Raw genomic sequence first — 18,123 nt, 5'->3', positions numbered from 1 at the left:
CTCCCTCACCCAGTTCATTTTCCATGAAAGCAATTCCTGTTTCTGATACTGACTCCTGGCATTTGTAATACCTCTGTTTCTTTAGCGGATATGCAGGTGCATTTTTATCAGTTTTAGACTTCTTGCCTAGAGAGGGGATTTAGTTCACTTAAGCTACCCTGCTTCCGCTTCTTCCTGATACAGTCGTGCGTTTTTAGGTTCTTCTTTGGCTGCTTTTGTAATTGTGTAGGTTGTACATGCAGATTAGTTTCTTGCTCATGATTTATAGGTGCGTTTTATTAGATGAGGACCCCTTACTTTGCTAGGTTTCGGATATTAAAGTCTCTGCACTTCTTACTTTTCCCCTCCACCTCCTAATTCAGTCATCTGAAATTCTGTATTGTTAAGCAAGGTCTAAGTATTCCTTTTAGTTATATGTTCCCCATTTTTTTTCTTAGAGGAAATGTTTGATAGTTTCTCCTAAAAAAATTAATAATTGGCACAAACAAAAGACTAGTTTTGTGTCAAAACTAGTTTTGAGTTTTATCTAAAGACTGAAATTGGCTTAAAGTTGGGCTTTCCAAATTCAAAAATCTGCCCCAGATTAGATTTAGATTCAGAGGGTTAGTGTCCTTTTTGCCAGGGGGATGGTGTGATAATTTGTTGAAGATTGTGTTATAGTAGCTGCCCCTTTTAAGCCCGCTGTGTGTGTGTGTGGTGGGGGGTGGACAGTGGGTCTTCCACATCAACATCCTAGAAAGAACAAATAAACATTGAGTGATCTCACTGTTTCTACTTACATTTGGTATAATATACTGTTCTTATTGGTGCTATTACTATGTTAATAGGGCACTTTACAACATTTTCAAGAACATTTGTATTAAAATTATTTCAAAGACTTCTTTCTTAAAATATGATTTTACCATGCAAAAAATTATACTAAGGTAGAAGAATATTTGTTCTTTCTCATTCATTTTCTGAAAAAAGAAAAAAGCTGAATTAGCTTATACCAATAAAAACAGAGACTAGAAATTGGAGAAATGAAGAATAATTTTTTATCCCACATAATAAGTAATTTGTGAATTGCAAGTATTTCTAAATACCTGAAGACGTCCCTCACATCCCCTCTTCTGATTGCATTTATTTCCTAAAGCTTTTTTTTTCTTTTCTTTTCTTTTCTTTTTTTGGAGACGTTGTCTCGCTCTGTTGCCGAGGCCGGAGTGCAGTGGCACAGTCTAGGCTCACTGCAGCCTCTGCCTCCTGGGTTCAAGCGATTCTCCTGCCTCAGCCTCCCAAGTAGCTGGGATTACAGGTGCCCGACACGACGACCAGCTAATTGTTAGTAGAGATGGGGTTTTGCCATGTTGGCCAGACTGGTCTTGAACTCCTGACTTCAGGTGATCCAGCCACCTTGGCCTCCCAAAATGCTGGGATTACAGGCATAAGCCACCGTGCCCAGCCCCTAAAACTATTCTTTATGATATTTCTGAGACTATTCAGTGGTCTTCTCAAATGTAGCCAGCAGAATGGAAAACGTATCCCCTAAATGGCTGGCCAACCTTAGCATATGGACAGTGTCACCTCTCTCACACAGAGCCGCTAAAAACTAAACACCAAAACCAGTTTTCTTGGGTAAAGGTTTCTAAGATGGAAAATTTAAGCAGCAAGATGTGTCAAGTTGTAGATGTTGGCCAGGAAAAAGCCAGCAGCAGCCAGGCAGGGGAGAGTGTGCATCCGACATCCTCCTGTGTGATGAAGGGATGACACCTCGTCCGTCTGGGCTGTCAGCCTTTACTGTTCCAGGATACAGATCTCCTGATTCAGTGTCCAGTGCCTTTTGAACTCACCACAAGCCCTCCTGGACAATTGGAACTGTAATGTGGAAGGGGCTATGATGGAGCCAGTTAAAATGCTTCATTATTTGCAAAATACCACATACAGTAATACAATATACATTTCTTTCCCCTTCTCCACTGAGTAGCATACATTAAGACTTCACAGAGGAAGTGTGCCTTTTTCATTTCGTATCTCAGTCAGTGAGTATCCTGTTTGGAAACAAGCTTCATCCTGGTTTTCTAGAGTGCCAAGTCAGGGTGGAAACGAGGACCTGGGGGCTCAGTCGTTCCTTGCCCCTTGGGCTGCCTTCAGGGTTAAGTAGAGGGTCCCAGCTGAGCTCTCTGGATGCACAGGAGCACCTGGGTACATAAGAAGGTGAACAGTTTGCAAGGGGAAATTACTATCCCCCACAGCATTTGTTCCTTCAGGACACTAACCCTCTGGATCTGTGTCTTCTGTGTCTCCAGTGGCCAACAGTGTTGCAAACAGGAACCCGAGGTTTTCAGTTCACTGTTGATGGGAACAAGAGGGCATCTGCTAAAGTTTCAGATTCCGTAAGTTCATGCTTTTTGTTCCATTATAAATGATTTTTTTGGCTTGGGGGTAAGGATCTATACCAGTTGGTTTTCATATGAGTCATAGACATAAGGGAAAAATTTCTCATAGGTATCCAGTACATGCTGAAATTATTTTCATTGTAATAATACTTAATTGCAAGTACAAATATAAACATAGATGTTTACATTTTTACTTGTATCTCTTATGTATCTATAAACTAGATTTAAATTTAGATCAAGTAGAGCAATAAATTAAAATAAAATGAACAGTGTCTGCTGTGATAGATGATAAAATTCCTACTGAAAATAGGACGGTGGGGCCAGTGAACAGTATCTGCTGTGATAGATGATAAAATCCTACTGAAAATAGGACGGTGGGGCCCCTCGGGTGTGGGTTGCTTTGTATTTAGTGTGCCTATTCTCTGTTGAAAAACTGAAACTTGCTGAGAAGTTGTTTTCTTATAAGCCCACAATAGCGACTGAATACTCCTTGGCACCTTCTCAGGCATTAGCATAGGCATGGCCCTGAAGTAGAGTTGTGGTCCTCAGTCTGATCCCATGGGATAGACCCTCTACCATTCATAGAATCTGATTGTCAGTCCCTTCTCCAGGTGCGAATGTGCCCACCTCTCCCCGAACTGTTCAGGGCTCAGCCCCAGGACAGGATGGAGGCCCTGTGTGCCCAGGAGTTGCTCCTTTTATCTTTGTCAAGCTCTTTCACTGTCACAAGAGTCTTCATGTTTGGCATAGTGGAACATGTGATTGACAGGTGAATTTTTCTCTTCCAGATTTCTGCTCAGTATCCAGTAGTGGATCATGAATTTGATGCAGTGGTGGTAGGCGCTGGAGGGGCAGGCTTGCGAGCTGCATTTGGCCTTTCTGAAGCAGGGTTTAATACAGCATGTGTTACCAAGCTGTTTCCTACCAGGTCACACACTGTTGCAGCGCAGGTAAGAGAAAGGTGCCCCACTGTGCTCCCACACCGTGCAGGTCCCGTGCAGCCTCGCACTTTCTACCTGGGCAGCCCCCTGCCTCCTCCCCCTGCTCCAGCCACATGGCCTCTTGCTGTGCCTTACTCACTCAGCTCACCCTCTCAGGGGTATCTCCCTGGAGCCTCTTCCCTGGGGACTTTGAAGGGCGGGAGACTTGTTGTCACTCCTAATTCAGACTCCAGTCACACTTGGGTTTTCTCTGACCATCTTGCCTACTACCCTCCCCACCCACCCCCGCCACCCCAACACCTTAAGAAAAGGAGATCACCTAAAGAGGAGGAATCAGAATTTAGGTTGGGGAAGAAAAGGGCAAGGGTTTCATTTGTCCCTGTGCTTCTGTTTTCTGGGACTCTCTGAGGGGTAAGATGGTGGTGGGCACACACAGCCAAAGGAAGCCGGGGTACAGGGGAGTGCAACTCTGAATGTGGAGTTTATTACTTGGCAGGAAGCACTTCTAGTCTTTAACACATGCCCGTAAATGCCATTGGGAAGATTTGTTAATAAAATTATGTGGAAAGATTTGTTGAGTACCTTTTCTGTGCCAGATAGGTTAGGTTATAAGCATATTACAGGTAGCCTTTCACTCACTGCTCCAGTCAGCCCTTCCTGGAGTTCCCTGTGTCTCCACCACACAGATGAGGAGACTGAGGCTAAGGGATGGAATCACTGGGCGAGTCGGGGAGGGGTTGTGATCTGGAATCTGTCGGGTCTCGCTGCTCCTCTGCTGAGATCAGCCCTCACTGGGAGTCACTGTGTGAGTAGTTGGCTTTCTCTGAATCCCCCAGCGGGTGGATTTGGGCCTGGAAGACAAAGTTGGGGCTCCTGTTTGTGGCTTGTAAGGAGTGGTTGGTGTTTCCAGGGAGGAATCAATGCTGCTCTGGGGAACATGGAGGAGGACAACTGGAGGTGGCATTTCTACGACACCGTGAAGGGCTCCGACTGGCTGGGGGACCAGGATGCCATCCACTACATGACGGAGCAGGCCCCCGCCGCCGTGGTCGAGGTGATGGGCGGGAGGCTCTGGGTGTTCTCGTGGTCTGTTTCTAGTACAAAAGAGTCCTGGAAAAAAATGTAAGCAATTGAGGCGGATGTGGAAGCCGAAAGAATGGTGATGAGCAAAGCTCATAAGAAGAGTCTTTTTCCATTATGAACTATGCATTATATGTAACAAGAAAACTTCTCTTTGATGAAGTGTTGACATTTTTATAAAATAGGTTACTTTGGGTTTGCAGATTTGTGTTAAACTTGTTTAGTGTAGATTAGCTGTGAATATCTTGACTCCTTTAAGGTATTAAGGTTTTTGTTTGTTTTTATCTTTCACAGCTAGAAAATTATGGCATGCCGTTTAGCAGAACTGAAGATGGGAAGATTTATCAGCGTGCATTTGGTGGACAGAGCCTCAAGTTTGGAAAGGGCGGGCAGGCCCATCGGTGCTGCTGTGTGGCTGATCGGACTGGCCACTCGCTATTGCACACCTTATATGGAAGGGTAAGGCCGCCCCCCGTCCACCTGAGACAGGACACGTAGTGCTGGGGCTTATGGTGACAGCGGGGAATGGGTTAGCGTGCCCAGTGAGTCAGCCAGAGATTGCGTAAAAAGCAACAGAGAACAGCGGCGTGGGGCGCATGCAGCGACTGTGGATGTGACAGGACCAGACGTGTGCCTTGAGGAGCTGTCCCTAAGGCAGTGCATGACTTCTTGCATCTATGTCGGAAAGTTGAATTGATAATCTTATATACCAGGTTTTAACTTGGGATATGTGACACTCAACATACAAGAACAGAGCAAGCAGGCCAGGCACAGTGGCTCAGGTCTGTAATCCCAGCACTTTAGGAGGCCAAGGCAGGAGGATCACTTGAGACCAGAAGTTTGAGACCAGCCTGGACAACATAGCGAGACCCTGTCTCTACAAAAAGTTTAAAAATTAGCTGGGCATGGTGGTACATGCTTGTAATCCCAGTTACTCAGGAGGCTGAGGCTCCTGGATCACTTGAGACCGGGAGGTTGAGGCTACAGTGAGCCATGTTCGTACCACTGCACTCCAGCCTGGGCAACAGGAGACCCTGTCTCAAAAAAAGAAAAAGAACAGGCTGGGTGCGGTGGCTCACGCCTGTAATCCCAGCACTTTGTGAGGCCGAGGCGGGCAGATCACAAGGTCAGGAGTTTGAGGCCATCTTGCCTAACACTGTGAAACCCCGTCTCTACTAAAAATACAAAAAAATTAGCCAGGCATGGTGGCAGGCACCTGTAGTCCCAGCTGCTTGGGAGGCTGAGGCAGGAGAGTGGCGTGAACCCAGGAGGTGGAACTTGGAGTGAGCCGAGATCGCACCCCTGCACTCCAGCCTGGGCAACAGAACGAGACTCCATCTCAAAAAAAAAAAAAAAAAAGAAAGAAAAAGAACAAGTATTTTAAGTCTCTTTTACCACCTCTGAGTTCCTGAATGGATTGGTTTTGTTTGTTTTGTTTTGTTTTTGAGACGGAGTCTCACTCTGTCACCCAGGCTGGAGTGCAGTAGCACGATCTCAGCTCACTGCTACTTCCACCTCCTGGATTCAAGTGATTCTCCTGCCTCAGCCTCCCGAGTAGCTGGGACTACAGGCGCACGCTGCCATGCCTGGCTAATTTTTTGTATTTTAGTAGAGACAGGGTTTCCCATGTTGCCCAGGCTGGTCCCGAACTCCTGAGCTCAGGCAGTCCACCTGCCTTGGCCTCCCAAAGTGCTGGGATTGCAGGCGTGAGCCACTGCACCCAGCCATGGATTGTTTTAATATTAACTGTTAACACTGAAAAAAGACTTGAGGTGACAATAGTTACTGGGTAATCAGGGTCAACTTTGGCATGGCCAAATAATATTCTGAACGGTATTGATTCAGAGTAATCAATATTCTGAACTTTGTTGTTTTCTGATGCATGGGGACGGATCATTAATTTGCAGGTTGTTAGAACACCAGTGACTTCTCTGTGGCTGAGTGCATTGACAAGTGTGTGGTGGGAGGAGACAGCGGCTCCGTCCGGAGCAGGAGCTGTCATGTGGGGAGCTGGCCCAGGCTTACGAGAGCGACTTGCACTGGCTGAGGGAACAGCAGGTCCAGGCGGGCAGCGCTGTCCGGTGCCTACCTTTCTGTGGCGCCAGAATCTGCTTGTCTGCAACCGTCCGCTTTGGTAGCTGCCAGCCACATGGGGCTGTTGCTAATGTGGCTGGTGTAGCTGAAGAGCTGAACGTTTTGATTTATTTTAATTAATTAAGTGGTTATGTGTTGCCAGTAGCTCCCATCTGGGCTGTGACTGCATGGTCTGCGGACCTCACTCTGGCACCAGACTCCGAGTGGAGCTGCATGCGGCCACCAGACAGTGTGGAGTGCCTCTTCGGGTTGTGTAGAAGTAGGAAATGTGTCACCAACATAGGAGGTGTTGCTGCTGCGTTCTCTAGCACACCTGCCTTGTCTGTACTGCTCGGCGTGGAATGCCTCTCGGGCTCTGACAGTGTCACTGACACTGTTGCTGATCTCCTTGGATTTACCTGGTCCATTTGGATCAAGTTCTTTCACCTGTTCACATGAGCAGATACCACCTTAAAACCTTAAAGTTTGGCTTAACACTTCTTGCCCTTTTTTTTCCTTTCTTTTAGTCTCTGCGATATGATACCAGCTATTTTGTGGAGTATTTTGCCTTGGATCTCCTGATGGAGAACGGGGAGTGCCGTGGTGTCATCGCACTGTGCATAGAGGACGGGTCCATCCATCGCATAAGAGCAAAGAACACTGTTGTTGCCACAGGGTAGGAATCTCATTTCTACTTTATTTTGTTTATAAAAATGAATAAATTTCATTTAGAGTTTCTTTATTTTAATGAAAATAGAGGCATTGTAGAATAACGGTTTAGACACAGGCCTTGATATAACCGTGTGACGGTGATGGCCTTTCCCAGCTGTGGTTCCTCACCTGTAAAGGGTGAGGACAGGAGCACCTGCCTCAGGGTGAGAAAGCATGGTCCTCAGTAGACGGTAGTGGCTGCCATCAGGTTCACAGCTTACCTCTCCCAATTTTAGATGCGGGAACTGTGGCCCAAAGAGTCACATGGGGTTTTCTGGCAAAATCTTTCTTGTTTTAGTGGGTACTGTATTGATACTGATTCCTCGGGTGGATAAGTCCTTCTTCTCCACATAATGAAAATAAGTAAGTTTAATTTTATACACTGTCAGTTACTTTAACCATTTTAAAAGTTAAAAAGTGTCAGTACAGCCAAACAAAAAATCAGCAAAACTACAGGTTGGGAAAAAATATTTTCCAAACCGTATGTGTAATAATATCTTACTATCTAAAACAGCAAAAAAAAAACCCTACTAAAAACAACCTACTAAACCCTACTAAAAAACAACCCTACTAAAAATGGGCAAAGGACTTGAATAGATGTTTTTCTAGAGAAGACATACAAATGGCCAACTGATGTATGAAAAAATGCTCAACGTCACTAAGCACCAGAGAAATGCAAATTAAAACCCCAATGAGATATCATCTCATCTTGCTCCAGTTAGAATGACTGTTACCAAGAGGACAAAAGAGAGCAAGTGTTGGTGAGGATGTGGAGAAAAGGGAACCCTGTGTGCTGTTGGTGGGAATGTAAATTAGTACAACTATTACGGAGAACTCTGGAGGTTCCTCAAAATTCACAGGACTACCATGTGCTCCAGCAACCTCATTTCTGGGTGTATATCCAAAGGGCATGAAATCAGAAGCTCAAAGAGACACCTGGACCCTATGTTCATTGCAGCATTAGTCACAATACCTGAGATATGGAAACAACCTAAATATGTGTTGGTGTTTAATGACAATGTGGTGTGTATACACAACTGAATATTATTCAGCTATGAAAACGAAGGAAATCCTGTCGTGTGTGACAACGTGGATGAACCCAAAGTCATTATGTTAAGTGAAACGAGCCAGGCACAGAAAGACAGATACTGCATGTCACTCATACGTGGATCTAAAACAGTCACAACTCACAGAAACAGAGTAGGACAGTGGTTGCCAGGGGCTGGGGGAATGCAGACTGTGGCGATGCTGATTAAAGGTGTAACTTCCCGTTACAAGGTGAAGTTCTGAAGGTCTAATATACAACATGGTGGCTATAGTTAACATTATACAGCATGGTGGCCAGAGTTAACATTATACAGCATGGTGGCCAGAGTTAACATTATACAGCATGGTGGCCAGAGTTAATATACAGCATGGTGGCTATAGTTAACATTATACAGCATGGTGGCTAGAGTTAACATTATACAGCATGGTGGCCAGAGTTAATATACAGCATGGTGGCTATAGTTAACATTATACAGCATGGTGGCTAGAGTTAACATTATACAGCATGGTGGCCAGAGTTAACATTATACAGCATGGTGGCCAGAGTTAATATACAGCATGGTGGCTAGAGTTAACATTATACAGCATGGTGGCCAGAGTTAATATACAGCATGGTGGCTAGAGTTAACATTATACAGCATGGTGCCCAGAGTTAACATTATACAGCATGGTGGCTAGAGTTAACATTATACAGCATGGCGGCTAGAGTTAATATTATACAGCATGGTGGCTATCATTAATATTATAACTTGAAATTTGCGAAGATAGTAGACATTAGGCGTCTGTATCTCCAAAAAAAGGATAATTGTATGAGGTGATGTGTATTAACTTGATTGTGTCATCATTTCACAAAATATATCAAATCATCACGCTGTACACCATAAATATATACAGTTTTTTTTTTAATTCATCAATCATACCTCAGTAAATCTGGGGGAGAAAAAATCCATAAAAATTTTAAAATTTTCATTATAAAAGTAGTATATGCTTATTGGGGAAACCTTTTGAACAGCACAAAGCTAAAATACAAATAGGGCCAGGTGCGCAGTGGCTCATGCCTGTAATCCCAGCACTTTGGGAGGCCGAAGTGGGAGGATCACTTGAGGTCAGGAGTTCGAGACCAGCCTGGCCAACATGGTGAAACCCCGTCTCTACTAAAAATACAAAAATTAACTGGGCGTGGTGGTGCACACTGTAATCCCAGCTACTCGGGAGGCTGAGATGGAAGAATCACTTGAACCTGGGAGCTGGAGGTTGCTGTGAGCCGAGATCACACCACTGTACTCCAGCCTGGGCAACAGAGTTAGATCCTATCTCAAAATAAATAAATAAAATAAAATACAAATGGAAGTCCTTTCTCTGATCCCAGGCTTCTATCCTACCTGTGCAGAGTAGCAGTACCACTGGCGTGGCCCCTAGTGATGTGTGTGGAGTGTGTGTGAGTAGAGGGTTGTGTGTGCACAGCACTGAGAAGACAGTGCTGGGGGCTGCCTTGTCCATTCTGTGATCTCACCAGATAGGAGGTCCAGATGTGGGCCGCTGTGTGCAGTCACTGCTCTCTGTTGTTTCCAGAGGCTACGGGCGCACCTACTTCAGCTGCACGTCTGCCCACACCAGCACTGGCGACGGCACGGCCATGATCACCAGGGCAGGCCTTCCTTGCCAGGACCTAGAGTTTGTTCAGTTCCACCCCACAGGTAGGGCAGGACGTCTTGCCCGGCAGGCGTTTGGCTCGTGTGTGTCTTGTAAGCATGTGATGCCTGCTCATTGCTCTTCCATAGTTTTATGTAATAACATGGTTTTGAAGATCAGCTTCCTCAGCTCTCAGGTCCTAACTTCAATGTCATTTACTTAAGGAGACTTTTCCCACACTCCCCTTCCCCTAAGGCAGTTTGGGCCACCATCTTATGCATTTCTCAAGAGCCCTGAACCCTGCCTTGGTGATACTTAAGCCAGCAGTAAAGCAGGGATTGAGGCCGAGCACAGTGGCTCACTCCTGTAATCCCAGCACTTTAGGAGGCCAAGGCGGGCGGATCACCTGAGGTCAGGAGTTCGAGACCAGCCTGACCAACATGGTGACACCTCGTCTCTACTAAAAATACAAAAATCAGCTGGGCGTGATGGCGTGTACCTGTAATCCCAGGTACTTGGGAGGCTGAGGTGGGAGGAATGCTTGAACCTGGGAGGCAGAGGTTGCAGTGAGCTGAGGTCGCGCCACTGCACTCCAGCCTGGGCAACAGAGTAAGACTCTGTCTCAAAAAAAAAAAAAAAAAGTAAAGCAGGGATTGCTCAGTGTCCCTCTTCGCAACAGGGTCGTCAGCTCCTCGGGCAGGCAGGTCTTCTCATTAGCTGTGGTGCTCCATGCCCAGCACATGGTAGGGTCTCCATCAGGGTTTACTGAGTGAACATTCTGAGAGCTGGGAGAATGCCATGGAACCAAGAAGCAGCACAGGCAGACTTCAGCTTTGTAGGAGAACACGGAGCTTCCGTGACAATGGGATGTAAAGTTAGGACACAGCCATGACAGAACCCCATGTGACGTTGGGCGTTGGGCTCAGCCCACGTGACCACTGAGGGAGCTTGTCGTGGGGAAGATGAGCTCGTCTTGGGGACGTCTGACGGTTGAGGTTACGAACGTGCAATTTGGAGACATTAACTCAGAAATGACAGTTGAAGTCTTGAGTTTGGAGGAGGTTCTTCAAAATGAGTCAGAGAGAGAGACACACACATCTGCCTCTTGTTTGAGGTGACTCGTCCTGGACTTTTCTGGGTTGCTTTTCTGACCTGTGGACGATGGAGACCCCTGAAGTGGTGCCAAAGAACCAGACCTGTGTCTTCTCTTTCTCTGTCAGTGTCAGCTTTCTGATCCCTGGAAGGGATGAAAATAAGAAATGAATTTGTTGTAGGTTTTTTTTTTTTATTTGTTTAGAGATGGGGTCTTGCTCTGTTGCTCAGGCTGGAGTGCAGTGGAGCAATCTTGACTCACTGCAGCCTTTGTCTCCCAGGCTCAAACGATCCTTCCACCTCAGCCTGCCAAACAGCTGGGACTACAGGCATGTGTTACCATGCCCAGATAAGTTTTGAGGGTTTTTTCGTTTTTGGTAGAGACAGGATGTCACCGTTTTGCCCAGGCTGGTCTCAAACTCCAGGGCTTAGGCGATCCTCCTGCCTCGGCCCCTCAGGGTGCTGGCATTATAGCCATGAGCCACTGCACCCGGCCTGTTGGATTTTGTATTACTGTTTTTAATCAGTAAAATGTCACTGAGCCCCTGAATTCCCTCTGTAAGTTGCTTGGAGCTCCACTTCTCATGCTTTGTCTTCAATATGTGAGAAGTAACCACTGAAAAAAGAGCATTGAAACTTAGAAAATCAAAAGGCAGGTGAGATGCAAGAATCACATTCTTTTTTTGAAAGCAAGATTGCCCTTTTTGTATACTAATAAAAATTGTAGCTTTCGAAATACATTTAGTTTAGGGTTTTTGATCTCCTTTGTTAAAATTCGAGAGCTTGGCACGCCCTGTTTCTCATCGCACTGAGGAGTCACAGAGCCGCTGTTTGGAGCACAGACCGCCGGACTGCCCAGGTTTGGGTTTGAGCTCTGTCCTCAGCTGCATGACTGGATGTTACCAAGCGTTAATTTGCTTGTCACTGAGAAAGGGGGTCATACTACCCAGAGCTGTTGTAAGACTTAAAGGAGTTAATATGTGGAAAGCAGCTAGAACTGCCCATAGCAAGTGCAGTGTAAATATTATCTAAAATAATCATTATTACTGTCCTTGCCACTGTTTGGATAATTTAGATATGAATTCTTCAAGCTAGTATTCTTAACTGGTCACCACAGTATCATAGTGCAAAAGAATGTTCAAAAATTAAAACAAAATTTGAGGCATCCAATGTACACTGGGCTGTAATCAGAATATTGGCCAGAGGTCTGTGGGCCGGCCTTTCTCCTCACTGGGGACGCCGCTCTGCCCCAGCCTCTGCTGCAGCTGTCAGCCTTGTCAGTGCTTTTTGTTATCCAGACTTTCTACTGTATCTTAACTGTCTTGCTGTGCAGTTTTGCATATAATGCCTTCTGCTTATCTTTTTCCTCTTTCCCCCAAAAAATATCTTGAAAAAAATAATGCATTTGAAATAGAGACCTAGCAGTTGTTAGGTAATAAATATGTGTGGTTTTTTGCAGGCATATATGGTGCTGGTTGTCTCATTACGGAAGGATGTCGTGGAGAGGGAGGCATTCTCATTAACAGTCAAGGCGAAAGGTTTATGGAGCGATACGCCCCTGTCGCGAAGGACCTGGCGTCTAGAGATGTGGTGTCTCGGTCGATGACTCTGGAGATCCGAGAAGGAAGGTGCGTGTGATTTACCACCAGCACTGTCTGAGCGGGCACACGGGCCGGGGTTGCTTCTGTGAGTTAGCACTGCTCGCCCTCACCTTCGTGTGCAGGCCCATGTGCACAGCCACCTCTCTTAGCTGCCGGTAGGCGTCTGTTAGTCTGTGATATTTTTCTAAAGACCTACATTTTGAAAATTTTAGCCAGTTTCTTTCTCAAATCTGTGGAACAGAGTTTCTCTTAGTGTGTGTGAGTACGTGATGGAGTATGGGAGAGAGAGACACACACCCAACCTGAAGTCGGCACGTGAGCCTTGGGTGTTGTGTCTGATACCCACAGATGTTTTTTGGCAGCTTTCAAAGTGTGTGGGTTATTTGGCTTTCAGTAAAACAATTTGCAGCTCTTTCATTGCCTGACCCTATTCTTTAATGTAATGACGCTTGCTAAATATCTGCTGGTATGGCCTTTAGAGGTTTTACATTTTTAAATTTAAAAAAACAGAGAAGTCAGGCGGGGCGCGGTGGCTCACGCCTGTAATCCCAGCACTTTGGGAGGCTGAAGCGGGCGGATCAGGAGGTCAGGAGATCGAGACCATCCTGGCTAACACGGTGAAACCCCGTCTCAACTAAAAATACAAAAAATTAGCCGGGCATGGTGGGAAGTGCCTGTAGTCCCAGCTACTCGGGAGGCTGAGGCAGGAGAATGGTGTGAACCCGGGAGGCGGAGCTTGCAGTGAGCTGAGATCACACCACTGCACCCCAGCCTGGGCGACAGAGCAACACTCTTGTCTCAAAAAAAAAACAAAAACAAAAAACAAAACAGAGAAATCAAATGGTTTTTTGGAATATGGTGGCCCTCCGTACCCATCGGTTCCACATGTGTGGTTTCAACCAACTATGTATTGAAAATAAAATTGCATCCTTACAAATATGCAGACTTTTTTTCCTTGTCATTGTTCCCTTAACAATACAGTGTAACAGCTATTTACGTAGCATTTACATTATATTAGGTACTATGAGTAATCCTGGAGTTGCTGTAAAACTTAAATGTAAAACTTTAAATGAGGATGATTTAAAGTATAGAGGAGGATGTGCATAGGTTATATGCAAATACTCTCCCATTTGATATTAGGGACTTGAGCATCCACGGATTTTGGTATCCGTGGGGGTCCTGGACCCCACCTGCCAAGGATACGCAGGGACGACTGTATTTGACGTAGAGGCCTAATGCTTTTACCAAGGACAGCCGCAGCAGGCTGTGATCCCTGAGACGAGCGTGAGTTTAGTGAGGGCAGAGTTTTTGTTCTGGTTCTCAGCTGTGTCCCAGCACCTGGGATTGTCCCTGGCACACAGTAGATGCTTAGAGAAGATTTGATGAGAGGGTGACCATACATGAGGGGAAATTTTCCTCAGTATCGAAACATGTTGAAACTCACACACTTCCAAGATGACGTATTCTCAGGTCTCCTGCCGTTGCTGTTCTCTGCCGTATGTGATGGTGTTCTGTCTTACCAGAGGCTGTGGCCCTGAGAAAGATCACGTCTACCTGCAGCTGCACCACCTACCTCCAGAGCAGCTGGCCACGCGCCTGCCTGGCATTTCAGAGACAGCCATGATCTTCGCTGGCGTGGACGTCACGAAGGAGCCGATCCCTGTCCTCCCCACCGTGCATTATAACATGGGCGGCATTCCCACCAACTACAAGGGGCAGGTGATGGTGCTGGCTCCTCCCCCACAGCTGGAAAGAAGGCTGGGACGACGGGGCCCACCTCGCAGTTGTCTCTTTAGATCTTACAGGAAAAGACAGATCTTTCCTTCAAGAAAGTACTGTATTGTTTTCTAGATCACACTTTAAATTTCTATTACTGGAGGATGGAGGGGGCTTAATAATTTATTCCTCCTTAGCAAACTGTTATAGATACATCATTTGCAGCTTTTTCCATTTTGTAATTACTTTCCTATATGATCTTGTGTTATTTATAATGATCTTACACATCGAGGGATCTTTATAATTCATTCCTTTGAGTGGTTTGTGGTTCACACAGAGCTTGTCAGTCACTTAGGCTCCTTGTTGGGCGAGGTGGGTGGAAGCTGTTGCTCTCCCTGCGTAGACAAAGAGGTGAACGGGGTAGAACAGTCTGGAACATCAGTCTCCCCTGCTGATGTTTCTCCACCTGCCGTGCTCCTGGGTCTGAGCCGGAGCACAGGTGGTGAGGGCCCCGGGAACATGGGACACGGGGGACAGTCGCAGATGCTGACATTGGAGGTCCTCTGACCTGCTTGTAACAGCAGGTGCTCAGGGGCAGAGGGGAAACTGGGGGATACCTTCGGAAGCTTCCCTCTGAAGAAGAGTAGCTATGGTCCTTACTTCCCTCTTAGATGCGGTCTTTACTTCCCTCTCTTTTTTTTTCTTGGAGATGCAGTCTCACTCTGTTGCTTCGGCTGGAGAGCAGTGGTGTGATCTTGGCTCACTGCAACCTCTGCCTCCCAAGTTCAAGTGATTTTTCCGCCTCAGCCTCCCTAGTAGCTGGGATTACAGGCACCCGCAATTATGCCCCGCTAATTTTTGTATTTTTAGTAGAGATGGGGTTTCACCATGTTAGCCAGACAGGACTTGAACCCCTGACCTCAGGTGATCACCCGCCTCAGCCTCCCAAAGTGCTAAGATTACAGGTGTGAGCCACCACGCCTGGCCTACTTCCCTCTCTTTCTCTGACCTGCAGCACAGACACCCTGTTGGGGAAGGTGGGCTGGTGGAGGCATGGGCACCTTGACATTTCACCTGAAATCTTCCTTTCCACAGGTCCTGAGGCACGTGAATGGCCAGGATCAGATTGTGCCCGGCCTGTACGCCTGTGGGGAGGCCGCCTGTGCCTCGGTACATGGTGCCAACCGCCTCGGGGCAAACTCGCTCTTGGACCTGGTTGTCTTTGGTCGGGCATGTGCCCTGAGCATCGCAGAGTCGTGCAGGCCTGGTAAGTGTTTTCTTCAGGAGCCAGACTATTTGAGAAGGTGCAGGAAGTAGAAAGTCTTTTTTCTTTTTTTTGAGAAAGGGTCAGCCCAGGCTGGAGTGCAGTGGCACAGTCATAGCAGCCTCAACCTCCCGGGCTCAAGCAGTCCTCAACACCTCAACCTTCAGAGTCCCAAGTAGCTGGGACTACAGATGTGCACCACCACACCTGGCTAATTTTAAAAAAAATGTATTTTGTAGAGACAGGGTCTCACAATATTGCCCAGGCTGGTCTTGAACTCCTAGACTCAAACAGTCCTGCCTCAGCTTCCCAAAGTATCGGGATTACAGGCATGAGCCACTGCACCCAGCCAGGTTACAAAGCCTTGACTTGTTACTGGAAATTTGCTTAGTGATCATATAGAGGTAGTCTGGGTTTTTCCCCCAGAAGTGATTAAACTGAGAAATCCAGAAATTATATGGTGGTAATGTTGAGACTAGATAGAGGCTGGTTGGGGATCTTAACAGTTAAGGTGACATTTTTGGGGTTACGTTTTTTTAAAAAATTATTTTGCAGTCATTATGTTCTGCTTAGAAAAAGCACTATTAGGAAGTTGTTATTTTTACTTGCCTGATAAAAATCACTGATTTGCAATGAAATATTTTAAATAGTTGGCATGAATGAATATGTGACTTCTTGGTACTTAGAAAAGTAATTTAGGCCATTCTAAAAACAAAGTACAGCTAGCCTCTATTAGAGGAGAAGGGATGACTTACAGTGAACAGGATTCCCACCCTTTACGGACAGATTGGATTTCACTTGCTGGTTTTCTTTTCATGATAGCGTCAAATAATGTGCAGGAAAGGAAATACCACATGTGGGAGTGTGAGTCTTACGTGCACTAAGAACGGGGCAGTTAGCATCGCTCCCACCTCCAGAGATCTTCACGGTGGTTATGCAGTCTCGTGTGCTCAGAACAGTGTGAGGTGGATGAGGCACTGGTGGATGTTTGTGTGGCAAGGATGGTGGGACCCCAGGCCCATGTTCTTCCCGTTACCTTTCTCTGGTGGTAACTGTTAGCATCATTTCTGCTGTTTTTATAAAACAGGTGCTTTTTATATGGATTCAAGTGAAATAAAAACTAGCACTGCCGTAACTTATAAACGTGCCCCCTTTTATATCTGTAGTTAGAAAGGTACAGATAGTATTAAAAGGGTAGCTTACTTCAGACACTCTGTCTCTGGATCTGACCACCGCTCAGGAGGCCAGCACACGCAGAGCTGGCGTCTCATCCCCAGCCGTTGCTGATCATCGGTGAAGGCGGAGTTCAGGTGCATCGTTCCTGACGCCACAGGTAGTGCTTGTCTCACTCCGTAGCCCTGCACTTTGTCACAGTGAGGACTGATACCACTTCTCTCAGAGCAGTGTAGAAATTTTGAGGTGCTCTTTCTTTGAAAATGCAGAAAAGAACATTTTGTGAGAATACCCTATACTTTACATCTGAGAAACCGCTCACGCATGCGGCATCTCAGGCAGAATGCTGTGAGGTCACTCAAGAGGCTGCACACCTGTGGTCCTGTTGATACGACATTCTGGAAAAGGCACACCTAGGGAAGACAAGGGATTGCTGGTTGCCAGAGGCTGTTTCCTGATTGTGCCGAGACTTACAGACACAGCTCTGTGTGTGTCAAAATTTGAAAAACCCTACACTAAAAATGATGAGTTTATTTTACTGTATCTTTATGCTTTAATTTTTAAAAATGAAAAGGAAAGAAAAAATGCTTGTAGCGTCACTATTCTCCCCCAAACCCCCCGCAAAAAAAAATACATATATATACACATATTTTTTTTTTTTTTTAGAGATAATCTCCCTCTGTCGCCCAGGCTGGAGTGCAGTGGTACGATCAGGTGCACGCCACCACACCTGGCTAATTTTTAAAAATGTTTTGTAGGGACAGGGTCTCCCTGTGTTGCCCAGGATGGGCTTGAACTCCTGGCCTCAAGTGTTCCTCCTGTCTCAGCCTCCCGAAGTGGGTACATGCACCTATGCATGTGTTAAAATTGGTAGAACTGAGGCTGGGTGCGGTGGCTCACACCTGTAATCCCACCGCTTTGGGAGGCCGAGGCAGGCAGATTGCTTGAGCTCAGGAGTTTGAGACCAGCTTGGGCAACGTGGTGAAACCCCATCTCTACCAAAAATACAAAAATTAGCTGTGCATGGTGGCTCACACCTATGTAGTCCCAGCTACTTGGGAGGCTGAGGTTGGAGGATTGCTGGAGCCTGGAAGGCAGAGGTTGCAGTGAGCCGAGATCACACCACTGCACTCCAGCCTGGGCAAGAGAGGGAGGAGACACTGTCTCAAAAAAAAGAAAAAGTAAATTGTAGAACTGTCCACCTAAAGAAAAAAGTCAATTTTACTGAATGATCAATTTTTAAAGCATTATTATCAGAAGGAAAAGAAACACCAGCGAGCCTAGAAGCATTACCCTCAAGAGATCCACAGCTTGGTCCTGTGGAGAGGTGGTGGGCGGGGTGGGGCCTGTTTGACTCCTGCATTTCATACATCCTACCTCCTGCATGTATTACCTGTTGAAGAAAATATATATAATGTTAT

At 46.2% G+C, this 18,123-nt stretch overlaps 1 protein-coding gene across 1 annotated transcript in view; it reads left to right on the top strand.

Annotated features, from left to right (window-relative positions):
- The window catches only part of SDHA (succinate dehydrogenase complex flavoprotein subunit A), a 37,393-nt gene that overhangs the window by 2,990 nt on the left and 16,280 nt on the right, over nucleotides 1–18,123 (top strand). The window contains exons 2-10 of the mRNA XM_031003503.3: nucleotides 2,283–2,369; nucleotides 3,161–3,322; nucleotides 4,224–4,367; nucleotides 4,688–4,852; nucleotides 6,994–7,142; nucleotides 9,797–9,921; nucleotides 12,408–12,576; nucleotides 14,073–14,268; nucleotides 15,361–15,532. Coding sequence (XP_030859363.1) covers nucleotides 2,283–2,369; nucleotides 3,161–3,322; nucleotides 4,224–4,367; nucleotides 4,688–4,852; nucleotides 6,994–7,142; nucleotides 9,797–9,921; nucleotides 12,408–12,576; nucleotides 14,073–14,268; nucleotides 15,361–15,532 — 1,369 coding nt within the window. The remainder of the gene's footprint in view (nucleotides 1–2,282; nucleotides 2,370–3,160; nucleotides 3,323–4,223; nucleotides 4,368–4,687; nucleotides 4,853–6,993; nucleotides 7,143–9,796; nucleotides 9,922–12,407; nucleotides 12,577–14,072; nucleotides 14,269–15,360; nucleotides 15,533–18,123) is intronic.

This window comes from Gorilla gorilla, chromosome 19 (assembly GCF_029281585.2).
Source record: "Gorilla gorilla gorilla isolate KB3781 chromosome 19, NHGRI_mGorGor1-v2.1_pri, whole genome shotgun sequence".
NCBI lineage: Eukaryota > Metazoa > Chordata > Mammalia > Primates > Hominidae > Gorilla > Gorilla gorilla.
The sequence above is the reverse complement of the archived record's forward strand: the minus strand, read 5'-3'. Positions and strand labels throughout refer to the sequence as shown.